Source organism: Petaurus breviceps, unplaced genomic scaffold, assembly GCF_028583685.1.
Source record: "Petaurus breviceps papuanus isolate PSGF00001 unplaced genomic scaffold, PetGlider_PUasm1.0 178, whole genome shotgun sequence".
Classification (NCBI taxonomy): domain Eukaryota; kingdom Metazoa; phylum Chordata; class Mammalia; order Diprotodontia; family Petauridae; genus Petaurus; species Petaurus breviceps.
In genome coordinates, this window is record NW_027185777.1 from 8062786 (window position 1) to 8081050 (window position 18265).

Here is an 18265-nt window from a genome sequence, read left to right on the forward strand (position 1 = left end):
AATACAAGAGAACTACTGAATCAACTCAAATTTCAAATGCCACATTGTGTGTGTGGGGGGGGGGGGGAAGCCAATGTCAGATAGCTTGAGATGGCCTTAGGTGATGTCTACCTAAATCACTAAAGAAATTAAGCAAGAATAACCATGGGCAGAAGATCTCAAAATTAAATAAAAGAAGAATTCGAATAACATAACAGATCAATGGACAGAACTCAACTTAAAAATTTTAAAGACTTAAAAAAAAAGATCTAGAAGAAATCATAAAGTAGCCAAAATGGAGGTTATAACAGGAAATCTTAGAAAGCGCCTAAAAAATCAATACCACCAAAAGAAAACAAACCTTAATCATATACAAAGTAAAGTTGCTAGAAATATAGATTCAAGAAATGTCATAGAATTGCAGCCTCCAATTAGGATCCATGAAGACTCATGTAACAGACCAAGATCAGTATGCAACACTCTCAGGATTATGGGTATCTCAGAAAACTTGGAAAGACAAGAATCTGAGCATTATGTACAAGAAAATTATTAAATCAAACCTCCTGAAATTAGATCAAAAGTGATGAAATAACAGTAGAAAAGTTTTCTTAGTAACATTATAGATAATATCACTTAACCCACTTCTTTTTGGGGGGAGAAGGGGAGAAATCATTGTTAAATGACTAGGGTCAAATAGTAAGTGTTTGAGGTCAGATTTGAACTTGGGTCCTCTTGACTACATGACCAGTGCTCTTTTCATGGTACCACCTAGTTGCCCTTCATTTATTTTTAATTAACTTTTAATTTTAATTAACTTTCAATTAAATAAGCAGTTGAAATAATTCTTCCCAGTTCTGGTAAGAGACTAAGGGCAGTCCATCCACCTTATCTCCTTTGGTTCTTCCTGTGACTACATTGCACATGCTTACAAGTCAATTAACTACATAGTAGATAGCGGGCTGGAGTTGGAGATGGGAAGGTATGAATTCAAATTCTGCCTAGCCGCGTGATCTTGGTCTAGTCACTTTGCAGACCTTAAAGCTCTATATAGATGTTTGCTGTTGCTGTGGTTGTTATTATTGTTGTAACATGGACTAGTCAGTAAGCATTTATTAAGCACCTACTGTCTGCCAGACACTGTGCTAAATGTCAGGGTTACATAGAAAAGTAATTATAGTTTCAGTTCTTAAGAAGATCACAATCTAATGAGGGAAACAACATGAAAACAACTGTGTACAAACTATGGACAGGATAAATAGGATGTAATCAACAGAGGGAAGCCACTAGAATTAAGAGGGATAAGGAAAAGCATTCTCTGGACAGTAGGATTGTAGCTGGGACTTGAAGGAAGCCAGGAGGCAAAGAAGGGAAGGGAACAGAGAAAAACTAACTGCCACATGGAAGATGGAACCCAATAACTTGGGCATGTGGGCACCATGAATTAACCAACAGCTCCAACCAGCTGCAGAACCCTAGCAACAAAAAATGTGCCATGGTCAGAGGGAAATTTTAGTAATGAGTAATCATCGAGGGAAGACAATGTTATGTTCCTCTGAGTGAAAACAGGATACTCTATTACCTTCCCCTCAGAAAAGTAGTGGCACCTATCAAATTCATCCTCGCTTCTCTTGGCCTTATCATTACAGGCCCAGAGCACAATAAATTACACTGATCACTTACAACCAAAGTTTACCTCCAATCAGGCAAGTTCATGGGATTTCCTCAAGATGCGTATTTTGGAGGTCTCCATAATATTTCAATGACTGACAACTGGTTGGTAGCTGAATTGATGCTATCTCCTTTCTTAAGTTCAGTTATATCCATACATTTGAGCTGTTAAAATCTTATGGATTCTATGATAGACTTCTCTCTGGTTTCAGGCACTTAATAGCTGTGTGACCCTGAGCAAGTCACTTAACTCTGTTTGCTTCAGTTTCCTCATCTGTACAATGAGCTGGAAAAGGAAATGGTGAACTACTTTGGTATTTTTGCCATGAAAAACGTAAATAGGGTCACAGAGAGTTGAACATGACTGAAAATAACTGAAAAACAAATTTCTAATAGTTTATAGGACGAGAGTTTTTCAATTTCAGATGGTTCTTAACCTGGGGCCTATAGATTTTAAAAATACATATTTTGATAACTACTGTATTTCAATAGAATTGGTTGCCTTTTGAATCCCACGTGTTTTATTTTATGCATGAATTTGAGAAGGGGTCCATGGACTTCGAATGGATCTATGTATGACGTGCAGAAAAGTTAATAGCCCCTGGACCAGATGGTCCCTTATAGTTCTAAATCTGGGATCCCATGTTTCCTTTTTAAAAATAACAGCTGGCATTTATATAACACTCCAATGTTTACAAAGTGTTTTACATACATTAAGTCTCACTACCACCTTGTGTGGTTGGTTCTGTCATTTTTCCCACTTCCAAGTGAGGAAACTGAGGCTCATAATCAGCTGGTCTCCCCCCACTCCCAGTCACAAAACATCTAAGTGTCTGTGTCAGGATTCAAACCCAGCCCTTCCTAAATGTGAGTTCACCCTTCTGTCTTCTCACAAAAACACCTAGGTATCCATACAGTAAGAACATAGAGATTTGATAAGTACTTAAATCATTGCTAATAAATTGAATTGTTAGGTTCTTGCTATAAAAATAAGATTTTCACACATAATTGAGAATTATTATCTATAAAGCAGCTTTTGAGGTTTGCAGAATATCTTCATTACATACCCTACAACCACCATAACATCCACAGTAAAGAATATTTGGCATGAGATGGGTTTGGAAACAGTGTCCCTGAATTCTAATTTCATCTGTTTCTTGCTACTTGTGTGACATGGGCATGATCTATAATCTCCTTGGACCTCAGTTTTAGTACATATGATGACAGTGTTGGATTAAATTATTTCCTAAGATCTCTTCTTATCAGTCCTAAATACTGAAAAATCTATGTCAAATGGGATATGATTCCCTGTCCCAGGTTTTTTTTAAGAGCACAATGTAGAGAAAGAAGCCTGCCTTACCTGAACAATGACTAATGGAAGAATCTTCTTAACTTGGTATAAACCTTGAAGGTTAGAGAGGGCAAGAAAAATGAAGATTGCGGTAAGGTGATCTGAAAGGGCATAGCTAAGACTAATGAGATGAAATTAAGTGAAAGAAAAATGTGGACTGAATATCAAGAAATATTTCTTCCAGATGGGGCTGTGATTAGATCTTGCAGTAGTATCCCAATGGAAGTGGTATGAGCCTTCTATATCACCCTTGTCACTTAAAACTGGACTGGACTTTAAATGCTCCCAAAAATACAGAGTAAGAAAGAACTTAACTTTAGCAGAATGATAAGTGAGATGACATCTCTAATTTCACTGATTCAATCTTAGGTGTCTGCTCCTAATCACACATCCTCCCATGGATGGGAGGGGGGTATGTTTCTGGTAGATTTTACCTGACTACTTTTCTTTTTTCTTTTTCAGAAAATGTTTTCGTGAAAATTCTGTCCTTGGAAATGGCTTCCTTAAGTGGCAAAGTACAGACAGTTTTGGGCTTTATGGAACCTGGTCAAGTTGGTTGGACCTTAATCCATGAACACTTGACCATGACTTTTGCCTGCAGTTACTCCCTCCCTCCTCCAGGCCAAGAAGCTTTGTCTAAGGAACCCCTTGTGATGAAGAACTTGTTTTGGCTTCAGAAGAACCCTCATTCCCACAAGGAGAACTTTTAAATCAGGAGACTGAAGTCTTCAAGAAAAAAGCCCTTAAATTACAAAGCCAATTGTGACAGGGCTCTGATGGTAAACACAACTACAGAACTTAGTCAAGAAGTAAAGACTTTGAAGTGATTTATGGAAGAGACTTGGGTCCGTATCATCTCTGGGGATGGATTTTATGTGGGTGCCACACACTGTCCAGAGAACCATGCCATGTCAATAGAGCAGGTACATAAGATTAGAGCAGTCTTGTCTTTACCTCCTTGTTTATCGGTGAACTTCAGCCACAAATGCAAATCTCATTGACTCAGAGACAGTGGTGCATTCTACAGAGCCACAGGGGCACAGAAGGAGACGGAGATTGAATGCCGGAGCATTAATACTTCATAAAGAAAGCTTCGGACAAAGAAAATCTTGATGTACCCTATGTTGAAAGATTCCAAATAGTGATAATTATATTTCATATGTATTGTATCAGTACTCAGTAGTGCTACCATGGCCTGTTTAGAAACCTCAGTTTTCCATTATAAACCTCAATTATACAAGCTCAATTTTCCTTCACGATTTTATAATAATAAAATTCACTGAAGGGTGAAACTTGGCAGGCAGAGACTTGGCAAGTTTGTGAATTTTTTTACCTCTCCCTTTACAAAGTTGGGGGTTGGAGGGTTTGTGGAGGAGAATTTACTCATCTGTTTTTATCTGTATCATGGTATTGAGTAAGAAGGAAGAGTTCAGAGAAGAGAAGTAAGAATGAGTCGTTAAGGGATGGGGGGAAATAGCAAAACAACCCCCAAAGTATTTATTTACCATCATCTATTCAATAGCAGAGCAGCTGCAATTTTTGCAAGGAACAATTAATCTTTAAAATTTGTTTGACAGAGGGTTCATTTTCAAAATTATAATTCTCCATTTCTTCAGTCATGAGGACTTTGCTTTTCCAAAATATGTAGGTAAAATTGAATGGGCTATATTCTTTGGATTCTATTCTCCCAGCAATGCTTGTACACATTCCCAATTACTTTTAACAACCACCTTAAATGCATGAACCAAAACGTCTAATGTTATAGGACAAATGCATTGTGTATAATATTTTCTATTTGTATGGGGTAAAGGACTGAATAAAGAAGGTGGAAGAACAGATTTGCTCACTGTAGGCTTAATATATTCCATAACTGTCCCTTTGTCTGCCAGATACTCCAGTTTGGACAATAGACTACTTTCTCAATCCATGCAGTACCTTTTCTCATTTGGTTAATGGATCTTAAAGTCATGGGTTTTAAGTCAAATATTTATATCAAGAGAAACAGCATGTTATAGTACTAGTCTCAAAATCAGGAAAACATTAGTTCAAATTCTGCTTCTGACACACATTGACCATGAGACAAAAAAAATAAAAATGGATGTTTTTGTGATGGTGAACTAGGTCATCTTTTGTCTCAATTCTTACCTAGCCCTTAGTTATTGAATGGGTGTTGCCTCAGACAAAGTGTTAATTTAGAAAGGCCAAGATCATCCACTGCATCCTGGGCCTTCACCAGTCATCTTGTTTTTTGTCCTGCCACTGGACTTAGATGACTCTGGAGGAGAGTTGATGACTTTGCACAGCCCTACCTCACTTATATCCAATTCACTTGCAGGTCAAGATATCACCCTCGTGATGTTAATTGTCCTTTTTGAGAATAAAGGACAAATACAACTGACCATGAGCCAGTTGTTTAACCTGCCAGTGCACCCAGGCAACCTTCAGACAAAATGAGTTGAATCACCTCTTTTTATCAGCGGAAGAAATTTCCATAAACCAATGAAATCACCAGTCTGAAATCCTATCTCCTACCTTCCCTCCACTCCCACCCAAAAATCTATAGCAAATGTGCTTTAAATCTTTGAGTTGGAAGAATTATGCAACTTGTTTCATCCTTAAGAGTGCCTAATAGGTGTTCAATAAATGGGTGTTGAATTAAATATTTTCTGAATAGATTTCTTCACTACATGTGTTTACATATTCTTTTGTTTATAAAGTGTTCTAATTCTTCTTTAGCTTATTCATATCCTTATTAATGGAATACTACACGGAGCTGATGGGACCGACATCAAATGTGGAGTCATCAGAAAAATTGTCTGCTCCTGGCCTCTCACTGGAAGCGAGAATAAAGTACTTCAGGCAACAGCCCATGAACAGACTCAGCTTGGATGGCCCGTTTTCATCCACCCTGGTAGGACTCCACACTTACCCTTTAAGATTATATGAATCTTGGGGCGGCCAGGTAGCACAGCGAGTAAGAGCACCGGCTCCAGTATTGAGAAGACCTGGAGATCGAATCCCGGGCTCAGACACTTAGCACCCACCCAGAAACACCTGGCCGTGTAACCTTGAGCAAGTTACTTAACCCCGATTGCTTAAAAAATTTAAAAAAAAAGAAGTTGGGGCAGACATCTGCAAGACAGGTACCTGTCACCTTGACAGGTAAGAAGGCTATATGGGAACCAGTTTTGTTCAGAGTACAGCTACAAAGCCTGATACATGCACATGGCCAAATAGAGCAGCCTATAGTTTCTAATGTTTATATTGCTAGTCTACCAGGAGATGAGTAAATCAATTCAATCTGCAACAGTCATAAAAATTAGCCACTGTTTGTCAAGTTTGAAAACAGCCTTTGCAAGATTTTCAATGACAATCATCAGCCAGTTTGCCATATTAAGTAATTGCACGAAGTTGTAACGTAACTTATATAAGTAAACGGTAAATGAGAGGGTTCTACCAAATGACGATTGTATATGCAGCATTTCATACCCATGCTACGATGCTGGATTTGAGATGATCATTTCGGAATTGGTAGTTCTTTAAAAAAAAAAAACCCATGAGAAATAAAAATAAGAAGAGTTTAAAAAATGTGTAAAGCAATAGTGTGATTTGTCCAGAGAAACACAGCTAGTAAGTGTATGAGGCTGGATTTGAATTCAAGCCTTTCAGGCTCCAGGCCCAGAGCTCTCTCCACACCACCACCACCAGCTTCCTGGCAGCTGTTCATTCAGTAATTCATGAATGGAGAAAGTATTTATAAAGCAGTTACTATGTACTAATACACATTGGGCTAAGTAGAAGGGATTATAAAAAACAAAACAAACAAAAAACCAAAGATAATCCCTATTCTCAAGGAGTTTCCTTCCTAAATGTAAAAACAATACTCAAAGGGGGAACGAGGGAGGGACGCATTGGTCCAGAGAGTGACAGGGAGAGTCAGTGGGGCCAGAGATTGATATGTCTCATCCAGGAATATTGGCAGAGTTGAATGATGCCAGAGCTGTGGTTGCTGGGGGGTGGGTAGGGTTAGGTGGTGAGAAGAGGGGCTGCTATATGTCTGTACATTGTAGCAATGAAATGATCTATATTAGAAGAGATGGCCAGAGAGTGGGCGGGGGGGGCTGAAGGGGTGAAGGGAAATATGGTCACTGGGGCTTTCCTGAAGTAGTGGTCTTGGGAGAGTCAATCACCAATCAGGAAACCAGGGCTCTTTGGCAGAGAATTCTCCCAGTGCCAGAGCTGTTGGCAAGGCTGTGAGAGACATAGAACATGTATGTTGAGTAGCTGAGGGCATCTGACATTTGCAGCTATGAATTTTATAAACTGCCTTAACAGTTTGGCTAAGATTTTCCATGAGTAATAGCCCTTAAATGTAATTGATGCAAGAATTAATACAGTTCTCTAAGTATGAAGCTAAGAATATTTTAGAAAATAGCTGTTATCATACACACTGGAATAAGGCCATCCCAACAGATTGACAAATCCTGATGAACAGACCAGACATTCTGCTATTTTATTAACTAATAATGCAGTAGAATTTATGGACATAGCTGCTCCCCTTAATAGAAATATTGTAGAATCCTGAACAGAAAAAAAAATTATTCACTCAAACAGTGTGTCCCCAAAATGAGGAAGCCAAGGCCCATCAAAATAAAACCAGCTATCTCCATAGCTGTAATGGTTTCATGTTCACTACTTTGTCATCTCAGCAAACTCTTAGTATGTTATGGCTTAACACTGTCACTAGGAGATTTGTCTCTCAACAAGTGATTATATAATATCTCTGACCTATCTCTGACCATTGTTAGTAATATGTACCAGACTCATCAGACTTGAAAAGAATGATGCCCTATAATACTGTGTTATTCAGAGATAGCATCTTTTACATTAAGAGATGATGATTCAACAAGGATTTTTCCATCTTGTGTATCTATATAGCCAGCCCTGAGTAAAAAGCTTTGAGAGTGGACAGACAATTCAAACTCAATTCCATTCCACAAGCATTTCTCGAATGCCCCCTACCCACAAGGCACCATGCTGGGTGTTATGAGGGATACAACAACACATAAAATAGTTCTCCCTATCTCAAGGAGCTCACTGCATTGATGAGATGGAGTACAAAATGTTACCTGATAAAGCCTGGGGAGAGATTTCCATAAGGAGTTCAGAGAAACATCTCTCTTGACAATAGAACTTTCATATACATCATAGACTATAGACTCAAAGCTGGAAGGGTCTTGAGAGGTTGTTAATCAAGCCTCCACATTTTTACAAATGAGGAAACAAAGGTCAGAGCATTTAAATGACTTTCCTAAGTCCACCCAGATAGAGTTATCAGAACCAGGATCTGAACCCAGGTCTTTTGATTCTAGTCAGCATTCTTTTCACAAGTCTATGCTGCCTTTCCATGGGATAGCATCCATCAGAAGTCCAAGGAAGGAAGGAAGGAAAGAAGAAAGAAAGAGAGAGAGAAAGAGGGAGAGAGAAAGAAAAAAAGAAAGAGGGAAAGAAAAAAAGGAAGGAAGGAAGGAAGGAAGGAAGGAAGGAAGGAAGGAAGGAAGGAAGGGAAAGAAAGGAAAGGAAGAAGGAAAGGGATAGAGAAAGAGAAAGAAAATAAAGAAAGAAAGAGAAAAGCTAGAGACTCATCATAACTGCTAGTCAGTAGCTGCACCATCAGCCAGTGTCTTCAGCATGATCTAGCATGGAATGGAGTTAGGAGAGCCAACTTCAAGAAAGTACTGAACATTATGGAAAGGACATATCTAGTGCATCCACCTAGGCTATTTCTATTTTATGTGTTCTCCATACTTAAAAGAGAGAAGAGCGGATGTAGGTGCATTTAGTGGGAAGGCCGCTGGGTAAGATGGCTTTCAAAGAAGCAGTACATTCAAAAAAGCATAATGTAGATGAGGGGAAAAAACGCTGGCTGGCAGCAAGCAGGCAGCTGTAGTTCCTGCAGGTGAATATTCACAGCAAGGCAGTTTCCAGGATGGAGTTTGACGAGGTCAGCCTTTCACAGCCAGTCTCAGATCTGCCGGACAGTATGTACGATCTGGTCCACACCAAGTGTGAATCTCAGCTTTTCATAATAGAAGATAAATCACAGAGAGCACATACTTTATGCAACAAAATGCACATAGAAACACTAAAAAAGGCGGGGAGGGGCGGACAGAAAACAAGGCATCCAGCAAGGAAGCAGAAAATAATTTTGTTTCCCCCCATCATTCTCTTTAGGCATAATGGAGAAGAATTTGAGCCCACAGGCTGTTACCGTTGCATGGCAACGAATCAAGGTGGCGGCTCGGCTCCGCTGGCCCCTTTTAGGATAGCGAGGGCTGAACAGCAAAGTAAAAATCCAGCCTCAACAGTCTTTAGGAGAAATCATTTCTTTTTTTTTTCTTTTCCTTAAAAAAAAAACTTTTAAAAAAATATGCTAATTAAAGGTACTAAAATCAAACATTCTAATATATCCAAAAGCACACAAGAGCTTAGGATTATTTTTCTTAAAGCGCATAAGTATCAGTTTAATGGGATTCAGCTATCGCATGATTTACTTCAAAGATGTTATCTCACTGTCCAGAGGGGATATTTCATCCCCCAAGCACAAAAGAGTTAATAAACGCCTGGCTTCCTAGGAGACCTCTGGACCACACTGCTGTCATGTGACTATTTGTGACCAGCTTAAGGTCATTTACCTAGAGATATCAGACAGACGAGATAAATCTGCTTCTGTGGATAACAGTGCCTCTATTACCATCTGTTCCCTTAATAAATGGTTGAAGAAATGTGAGCTTGTTGAAAGCACTCCTTAAGCTTTAGAAATTAACCCTAGAAAACAACATTACTCTTTGACCATCAGAAGTGCCCAAATGTAACATTTACAAAATCACATGAATACTTAGGGGATTCATGTAAATTCGTGTAATTCACGATGAATCTTAAGCCTTTATAATTGCTCAAAGTAGTTATGTTACTGACTAAACCTCATTTACCATGCACCCCAGTGACTCTGAACTTTACCTATCCACCTCTTGCCGAACTACTACCGGCTATTTGTATTTGAAGGTAATGTCATGATGATGTCATATCCCTAATTCCTAACATAGGGCAAGACCAGTTCGACATGCTATTAAAGGCAACTATGTGCCTGTTTTCCAGTACAACTGTACTCTCTCACTGGATCTAAAACAAAAATAACCAGAAAGGGTTAGGGTGCTGTCTATATACTCAGGTAGATAATGTGGTGCACTGCATTTAGAGTCAAAGGACCCAAGTTCAAATTACAATCATTTTACTTCTCTGACACTCTCAATCGGTAAATTGAAGGGAATTTTCCATTCACCCTGGAGGGCAATAAACAGTTGCTATGGCTCGATCTTTTTGCTGCTTGGTTATCTATCATAAAAACCCGAAGGATTTTACAGCAGAGTGCCCAGATTTTGGAAAGGTAGATGAACTGTACGGGAAAATAGAACATCACTCCTTTTTACAAATCCCTGCTTGGGGATGGCAGGGTTTGAAAGGGAGTTAAAGAAAGCTGAGGTAGACAGAAAAGGGAACAGGCAAGCTGAGATGGAGGATTGGCTGAGAATGCCAATCTCAGTTTCATTTGCTTATAGTCATTCAAGCCACATTCACACAGCTCTTAGGAGGAAAGTGGTGCTTTAACACAATCTCTCACTTTCCTAATTAGAAGAGAGATGATGAATTATCATCCACTCTTCTTCAAAAGTTCCACTCCTGAAGGTTTTCTTTTGCAAAGCCAGATTGACTGAGTCGTCCTGTGTTGGTCTCCCACAAGGACTAACATTCTAAGAAACTGGCTTGAAACAGGAACCTTTCAGCTCCTGTCAGCCCAAGTTTTTCATGTTCACGAATTAAACTGATGCCATTCACGAAGAAATCTCAGGCAAATATTCATCACTCATCCCCTCCCTCAGAAAAACCTCTCCAGAGAAGAAAGTAGTGCAGTTACATTTTTATAGTACAAAAAAATGGGTATTTTTAAAGTATTAAAGCATATATTTTAAATATAACTTAAATTATTTTAATTTAAATTAAATTTTAAGTATCAAAGTATATATTTTTAAATAATTTAAATTAGAAATTTGGGGTATTAAAGTCTGTTTCTAAAAGTATTTAAATGCAGACACTGTAAATTTTATTAACTAATATGGTTTCAAGTATGTAGAATCTATCAATTAGTGTAATGGCTGGTCATTATTAGTATTATCATTTTTTCTTGGCCTATAATATACAGAAGAGGATACGCCTTTTTCAAAAATGGACTGAGTCCTTCTGTACTGTCAGGAATTGAAACAAATCAGACTAAGCCTGAAAAAAAAAATGGATAGGCAAGTAACAATTCATAAAAGAGAAAATACTTGGGGCACACTTGACTTTTTCTTGTCTCTATTGCTGGCTATCACTACTTCTCTCTTTGGGATTACCTTAGAAAGTACAGGAAATACTTGTTCTTTATAAATACATAGGTTTGCATAGACCCTCACACAGTGTATAAATAGACTAATTTCTGTACAGTCTGTGCCTAATAATATATAATACACACATATGTATATAAATATGTGTATATATGTATATGTTATGTATATATGTGTGTATTTATGTATATATACATACACACACCGTTTTGACCTAGAATTCATTCTTCATATAAATATATATATATATGTTTATAGACATACATATGTATACATGTATTTATAGACATGTGTATGTATTTATAACATATTACTAGGCAAGCAGGCACAGACTGTATAGAAATGTGTGTGTAAGTAGCAAATTCCATATCAAAATGGCGTTCTCATAGAGACAACTAAGTGATTCAGTAGACAGAGCACTGGGCCTGAAGTCAGGAAGACCTGAGTTCAAATCCTGCCTCAGACACTTGCTAGTTGGGTGATCCTGGGTAAGTCATTTAATCCTGTTTGCCTCCATTCCCTCATCTGTAAAAGGAGCTGAGGAAGGAAGTAACAAACCACTCCATTATCTTTGCCAAGAAAACCCCAAAAGGCACCATGAAGAATCAGACATAACTGAAAAAGAACTCAACAATACCAACACCAACACAGGCAGTAGCCATTTTAAGCGCCAAGGCAACATGACTCACATCTCTCATAGACTTCTGTTCTCACTTCAAGACCTTCCCTTATAAAAATGGCCACTGTCCCTCGGCATGTTAGTGTATCATCTGTGAACCATGAGAGGCACTGGTATCTCTTTGGTAGATTTGGGTAGATGACAAGTGGTCATGTTGAGGATTTATCAACTATGTGCCAACATTGCCGTCTTTGTACAGATACTTGAGCAAAGCTAACACTTTGCCCAAGAGAAAGTGGAGGATCATGTATTCCAGCTAGTGCATTACCGCCACCTAAACCTTTCACTAGTAATTTTCTTTTTCCAAAGCAATTTTTCATGTCGGTGACACCACTCCCATGAAACGTGACAGCTTAGCAAACAGGGTTGCCATGTCCGTGAGATTCATCTTCACTCTCCTAGACATCACACTTCCTTGAACTGTGCACAGCCCCACAGGAAAACCAAAGCCTCTTTTGTGCTGTGTGGCAGTGGGAAAGTTCACATGGCTGAAAAAAAAAACTCTTCCTATCATGTATAAACTGTGAAATGTATTTTAAAATAAAAATTTAATTACACTTGGCAATTCTGAGTCTACTTCTGGCAACAATCTTATTTAAACAAGGGTTTTTCTCCCTTGCAGCCCATCTGTTCTTGGTGCTTGAGCCTGCACTTAAGTCATAATATTGAAGGGGTGACATCAGCCCTTGCCATGGTAACAGACTATGATGTCATTAAATAGGAGATAATGACTTAACTATGCAGACTTAAGTAGACAGAGGACTATATGGTGGAGGAACAAAGACTCCCATTCAAATACAAATTGCAGAGGAATACAAGTAAGCAGCAATCAGAAATGCTCCTGGTTCCATGTTTTCCAAAGTTTTCCATAATATTGAAATTTATTTCTAGGGTGACATCTTGTTCTGCATATCCATAAAACTAATGATTTGTAGTGAACTGAATGTGATAAACAGAAAAATATTCAAATGATTTAGAGGCATATATACTGGCACACTCATATCCACACACTCCTTTGTTGATTTCGTACTATATATACAAGAATTTAAAGTCCCTACTAAGAGCTTATTTGAACTAGCAAATTATCAGATAATTTTTAGTTAATACTTTTATGGATCTGACCCTATGTCAAATATGCTTTACTATCTATATATAATAATATAGTAATATGAATATTACTATATATTTTCAATGTTAAAAACTTAAAGGCAAAATGGAAATTGATCAATTGAAAATATGCTTCTGATTCTCTAATTGAGATGTATAATTTTATAATGGTCTTGGAACCATGTAAGATATAATATCAGAAGACCTAAGTATGAACTTTAGCTCTAATGTTTATTATCCACATGACTGCATAAGTCAGTTAACTTCTCTGAGCCTCAGTTTCCTGACCTGTAAAATGGGGATTCATTCTAATTCAATAGACAGTTATTAAGTGCCCATGAGCAAGGTCCTGTTCAAGAGATACAAAGACAAAAATTAGCCTTTGCTCAGGGACATATGTTTTATTATTTTATATTGTATTATGTCATATATTATATATATTATATTACATTATATTTATTATATATTATATTATATTACATTATATTAATTATATATTATATTATGTTCTGTTATGTTATATTATATTATATCATCATATTATATCATATCATATTATAATGTTATAAATAATAACATCCCCTATCTCATGTGATTTTGAGAAAAAACAGGTTCCTCACCCAAGTTCCATTTCATTTATTCAGTATTTTGATAACTGTATTTAAATACAGGTAATTGGTTTCTTTTGAAATCCTATGTATTTTATTTCATGCATTTAAAAATATTATTCTGAGTAGGCAGTCCACGGACTTCAACAGATTGCTAATAAGGTCCTTCTTCAGGGCTTCTGAACCAACAGAAAGATTCCCAGACCCCTGCAACAACAGCACTGTCCTTCACCAGTGGACAGTATTCACTCTCTGTCTGCAGGACAGTCTCAGTAGCTCTGAACCAACAGAAAGGTTCCCAGACCCCTGCAACAACAGCACTGTCCTTCACCAGTGGACAGTATTCACTCTCTGTCTGCAGGACAGTCTCAGGAGCTCTTAGCCAGCAGCCAGGTTCCAGGACTTCTTCAACAAAAGGACTGTCTTTCACCAGTGGGCAAATCTGGCAAAACAACATCAAAACAGACAGACAAAGTACTAGCAAAACAGCCATGTCTCCTCAGTCCTTGGCAGCTCAGGGGGCAGGTCTCAAAAGTCCAGGGCAATTCAAAGTGGCTCCCAGCAATTCTCTCAGTCTCTCTGTGCCTCCACGAGGTGCTGCTTCCAAAAAGTTCTTCTTCCTCTCTCTTGTCTCTCCAAATCTACGTCACCAGCTCCTCCCAGTTCAGGACTCTCTTTTCACATCAACAAGTCCATCCCACAGGTGGGATTAACAAGCTCTGGGTTTTAACACAATCAGTTTGAAAACCAAGCCAATACAGGGGAATCTTTAAATGCCATTACTATCACACAGGGTCACATAGCTAATAAGTATCTGAGGTTGAATTTGAATTTGGAGCTTTCTGACTTCAAGTTCAAGACTGTATTATACCAGCTAGGGGTTATTTGAATTCAACAGTAACTATATTGCCTTATGTGTATAAATACAGCCTTAAGGTTTAATTGAATCTTCAAAAATTTTTTTTTGTTTAAGTCAGGTGTCCAAGTTTGGGGATGGCATCAATGGATAGTAATGCCTTTTAGATTTCACTTTGGTCAAAATGTCTTTTGATCTTTATCTCTACCATGAAGCTGAGATTTCAGCTCTATCTACGTAAATATTTGTCTTCCAGTTTCCTGCTTCGTCTCAATTTTCCTTTCTATCACTTCCTGCTTCACATCCAAAATTCCATTTCCCTTGAAAGAGACTTTGCACTAGATGAGCTCAAGCTTATAAAAGAGTTCAGAAGTCAGGGTCAGCTGTCCAATGTTATAGCAAAAGCCTCAAGAGACCAGATGAGTGATCACTGGGTACCCTCCCTATGAAGATAAAGTAATAGCTTGAGATGCCATTTCCTTCATTGATGGCAACGAGCTTTGTCAGAAAATTACCCCAGTGACTTATAAACAGAGAATGTATTGATTAGCTGTGGAACAAAAATATAAATCATACAACTGAAAAAAATAATGTTAAAATGTTAACTAGGTTACAATGAGAAATATTTGATCCACAGATCCTATCTTTGATCCTAATATATAGATATATAGATAGATAAATGTATATATTTAATGACATAGAAATCATCATATCCACCTTGAAGAAGGGAACTTTTTTCAGAGAAAAATGCAGCAACTCTTGGTATAGTTCTTAACTATATTATGAACAGTTTAGAGCAAAAAGTCAAAAATATTCTCAAAGAATAGGGGAAATTGAAGAGGTAATGTTAACAATGGAGTGGTACCAATCAATTTAAAAATGTCTTTGACTAGTTAGGTCATCTGTTGCATAATTCATTTGATTACTCTCCAGCAGTAGTAAATGATTTCTTGATGCCATAATGACTTCTTGGGGTTAATCTTGGCTATATATTAAAAACAAAGGGTCTTTTTTTCTGTTTCAGTATAAATACTGTTGCAGCAACACCTTGGCTCTACTGGGAAGTCATCCAGCTAAATGGTGATTCACCCTGGTCCTTCTCACCTGAGAAGGTCTGAAAGTATTATGTTGCAAGGTGCTAATTCCATGCCACAAGTAGGTTCACATGTCTTGCTGTGATGTAACTTCTTTCTCCATAGAGTGAATTGCTCTGGAAAACACCAGAAGAGAAATAAAGCTAGAACTGTAAATAGGCACTCTCCCCACACAGCATCTATCCAGCAAGCAACACAGCTCTTCCTTTCCAAGGCTTCTATTTGATGAATAACACTGACTGTTAGGGAGATTTTCTTCCCGTGGACTTCTGAGCCATATTTTTGTACCACTTCTGATAAGAATAATTACATGAATTAGTCATTCAATTGCTTGCATACTAATGTTCAGTTATCCCAAGTTGGTCCCATAAAAATACATCTGTCAGGAAGACAAATAATGAAATACACTGAATGACATGTAAACTATTCTTGTGAACAATCATATGTAGTTAACTTGTAACATCTGGCCAGGAAATGTGTTTTTTTTTTACATCAAATTGACTACCCCTTTCATGATCCATAACATATCTCTATGACTGCATGTCTGAGTAAGGATCATTGCCTCTTGCTCAACTTAATCACTTCCTTTCCTCAAAAATCCTGGCTGCAGTATGTATGTGGCCATGCATGTCTAAGGAGTAATCCCATTGAGACCATACACACCCCTTTCTTTGGATAAACATTCCCATGGGATTGCCTCTCTTACCTCCACCATAGACTCCTATGTATATGTATCTGAAGCCAAGCCCTCTTGAGAAGCATTCATTCTTTTCCTAGAGAGAAATTTCCTCCCTGAATAATTCTCAGAATAATATCTGTAGATATATAGCTATGCACTTAGATCTTAAAATTAATAATTAAGGGTTTTTTTAGTATCTGCTTCTGTGGGGTACTCTCAGTATGTTTGGTGCAGGAAAAGAAAATGTCTCAGTTTTCATAGCTTAGTATTATGGGAAAATCTGCCAGGAAGGAGAATATACTCAAGAATCTCTTCTTTTGCATTTCCTTAACCACTCTTCGATTTTCCCATCATTACACCTATGCACATCAGGACAGCTTATTTCCATGTCTTAGGTAATCCCCCACTGTAGACTGGGGGATTGTCATCCACATGTACAATGGCTTCATCCTATTTGACTCTTGTTTATATTTTTTTCCTAAGTGGGAGTTATCCACCCAATCTACTGGAGAACCTTCTTCTATATCTCTTGAGGTTGATTAATTACCAGTGGAGCCAAAATTGACTATCATTTAGATAGTTCATGCTTACTTGTGTTTTAAATCATCTTCTTTTCTGGTCCTAAATTTCTTTGATAATATGAGGTATCCTAAAAGTCTCATGGCAGTTTTAAGACACCAAAGTTTAATAAATAAAGACTATTACACCTTAAAACTGCACTGAGACTTTTGGGCTACCTTGTATATATTTTATGCTGCTTCTCCTGAGGTAGTGTGATGCAGTCAAAAGAGTGTTGACTTTGGAATCAAAGGACCTGATTTTGTATCCCAGATCTGCAATTCAATACTTGTATGACCTTGGACAAGCCACTTATCTTCCCTGGGCCTCAGTTTCCTCATCTGTAAAATGAAAGGTTTGGACTAGAATAATTTAACAGTCTCTTCCAGCTGTAAATTTCTGATCCTATGTTAATGGTGTGAAATGCAAGACAGGATGACATTAATTAAAAATGGGTCCAAGACTAATCTACATTTTATAGCCAAGGGAAAGGTTTTTTTTTTTTTTCATTTTTTTCCTAGGCTCAAAGACTTTTTTTAGCCACAGTATGTGATATGTTTGATTAGGGAATAAGGAAAGAGGAGGATTCAGTCATTCTTCAGAAATGACTAATCAGGATAAAAGCAAAGTCAGGCCCTAAAAAGTATCCCAGGAATTCATCCAATCCTTAGCCCCTTTGTGTCAGAAGGATTATTGAATAATTATAGTCCTATAGTTTTTAGGATATTCTTTTGAAGATATTTCTGACCTCTTGGAAGCATAATTCCCCACTGTGCTATGTAGAAATCTAATACTACATTAATCCTTGTATCCTGGAGCTGCCATGGTAATAAGATATTACCGTGGTTAAAGCAGAAGACAACGGGGATGGAGTTCAATTTCCAGTGCTGTTAGTGGTAAAGTTTGGATCTCAATCATTTCCTTTCTTACTCTTAACCCTGCCCTGAACAATGTAAAATAGGGCACATTTTTTTTCTCTTCCTATTTTTTCCCAAGTACTTTTTTATTTTTTCCTTTTTTTGGGGGGGGGGGGGAAGAAAGGGCGATTGGGGTTAAGCGACTTGCCCAAGATCACATGGCTAGTAAGTGTTAAGTGTCAGAGGCCAAATTTGAACTCTGGTCCTCCTGACTCTAGGGCTGGTGCTCTATTCACTTGAGCCACCTAGCTGCCCCTTTCCCAGGTATTTTCGTAGAAATTTCATTATCATTTCTCTTTATATCTCTAGGCCTTTGAACTCTGAAGTG

General features: G+C 37.8%; 1 protein-coding gene across 1 annotated transcript in view; it reads left to right on the forward strand.

Moving 5' to 3' along the window:
• Window positions 1-3492: 3492 nt before the first annotated feature.
• The window catches only part of PTER (phosphotriesterase related), a 50321-nt gene continuing 35548 nt past the window's right edge, over window positions 3493-18265 (forward strand). Inside the window, 3 exon segments of the mRNA XM_069086091.1 lie at window positions 3493-3921; window positions 5735-5960; window positions 6115-6160. Of these exon segments, the coding sequence (XP_068942192.1) occupies window positions 3493-3921; window positions 5735-5960; window positions 6115-6160 (701 nt within the window).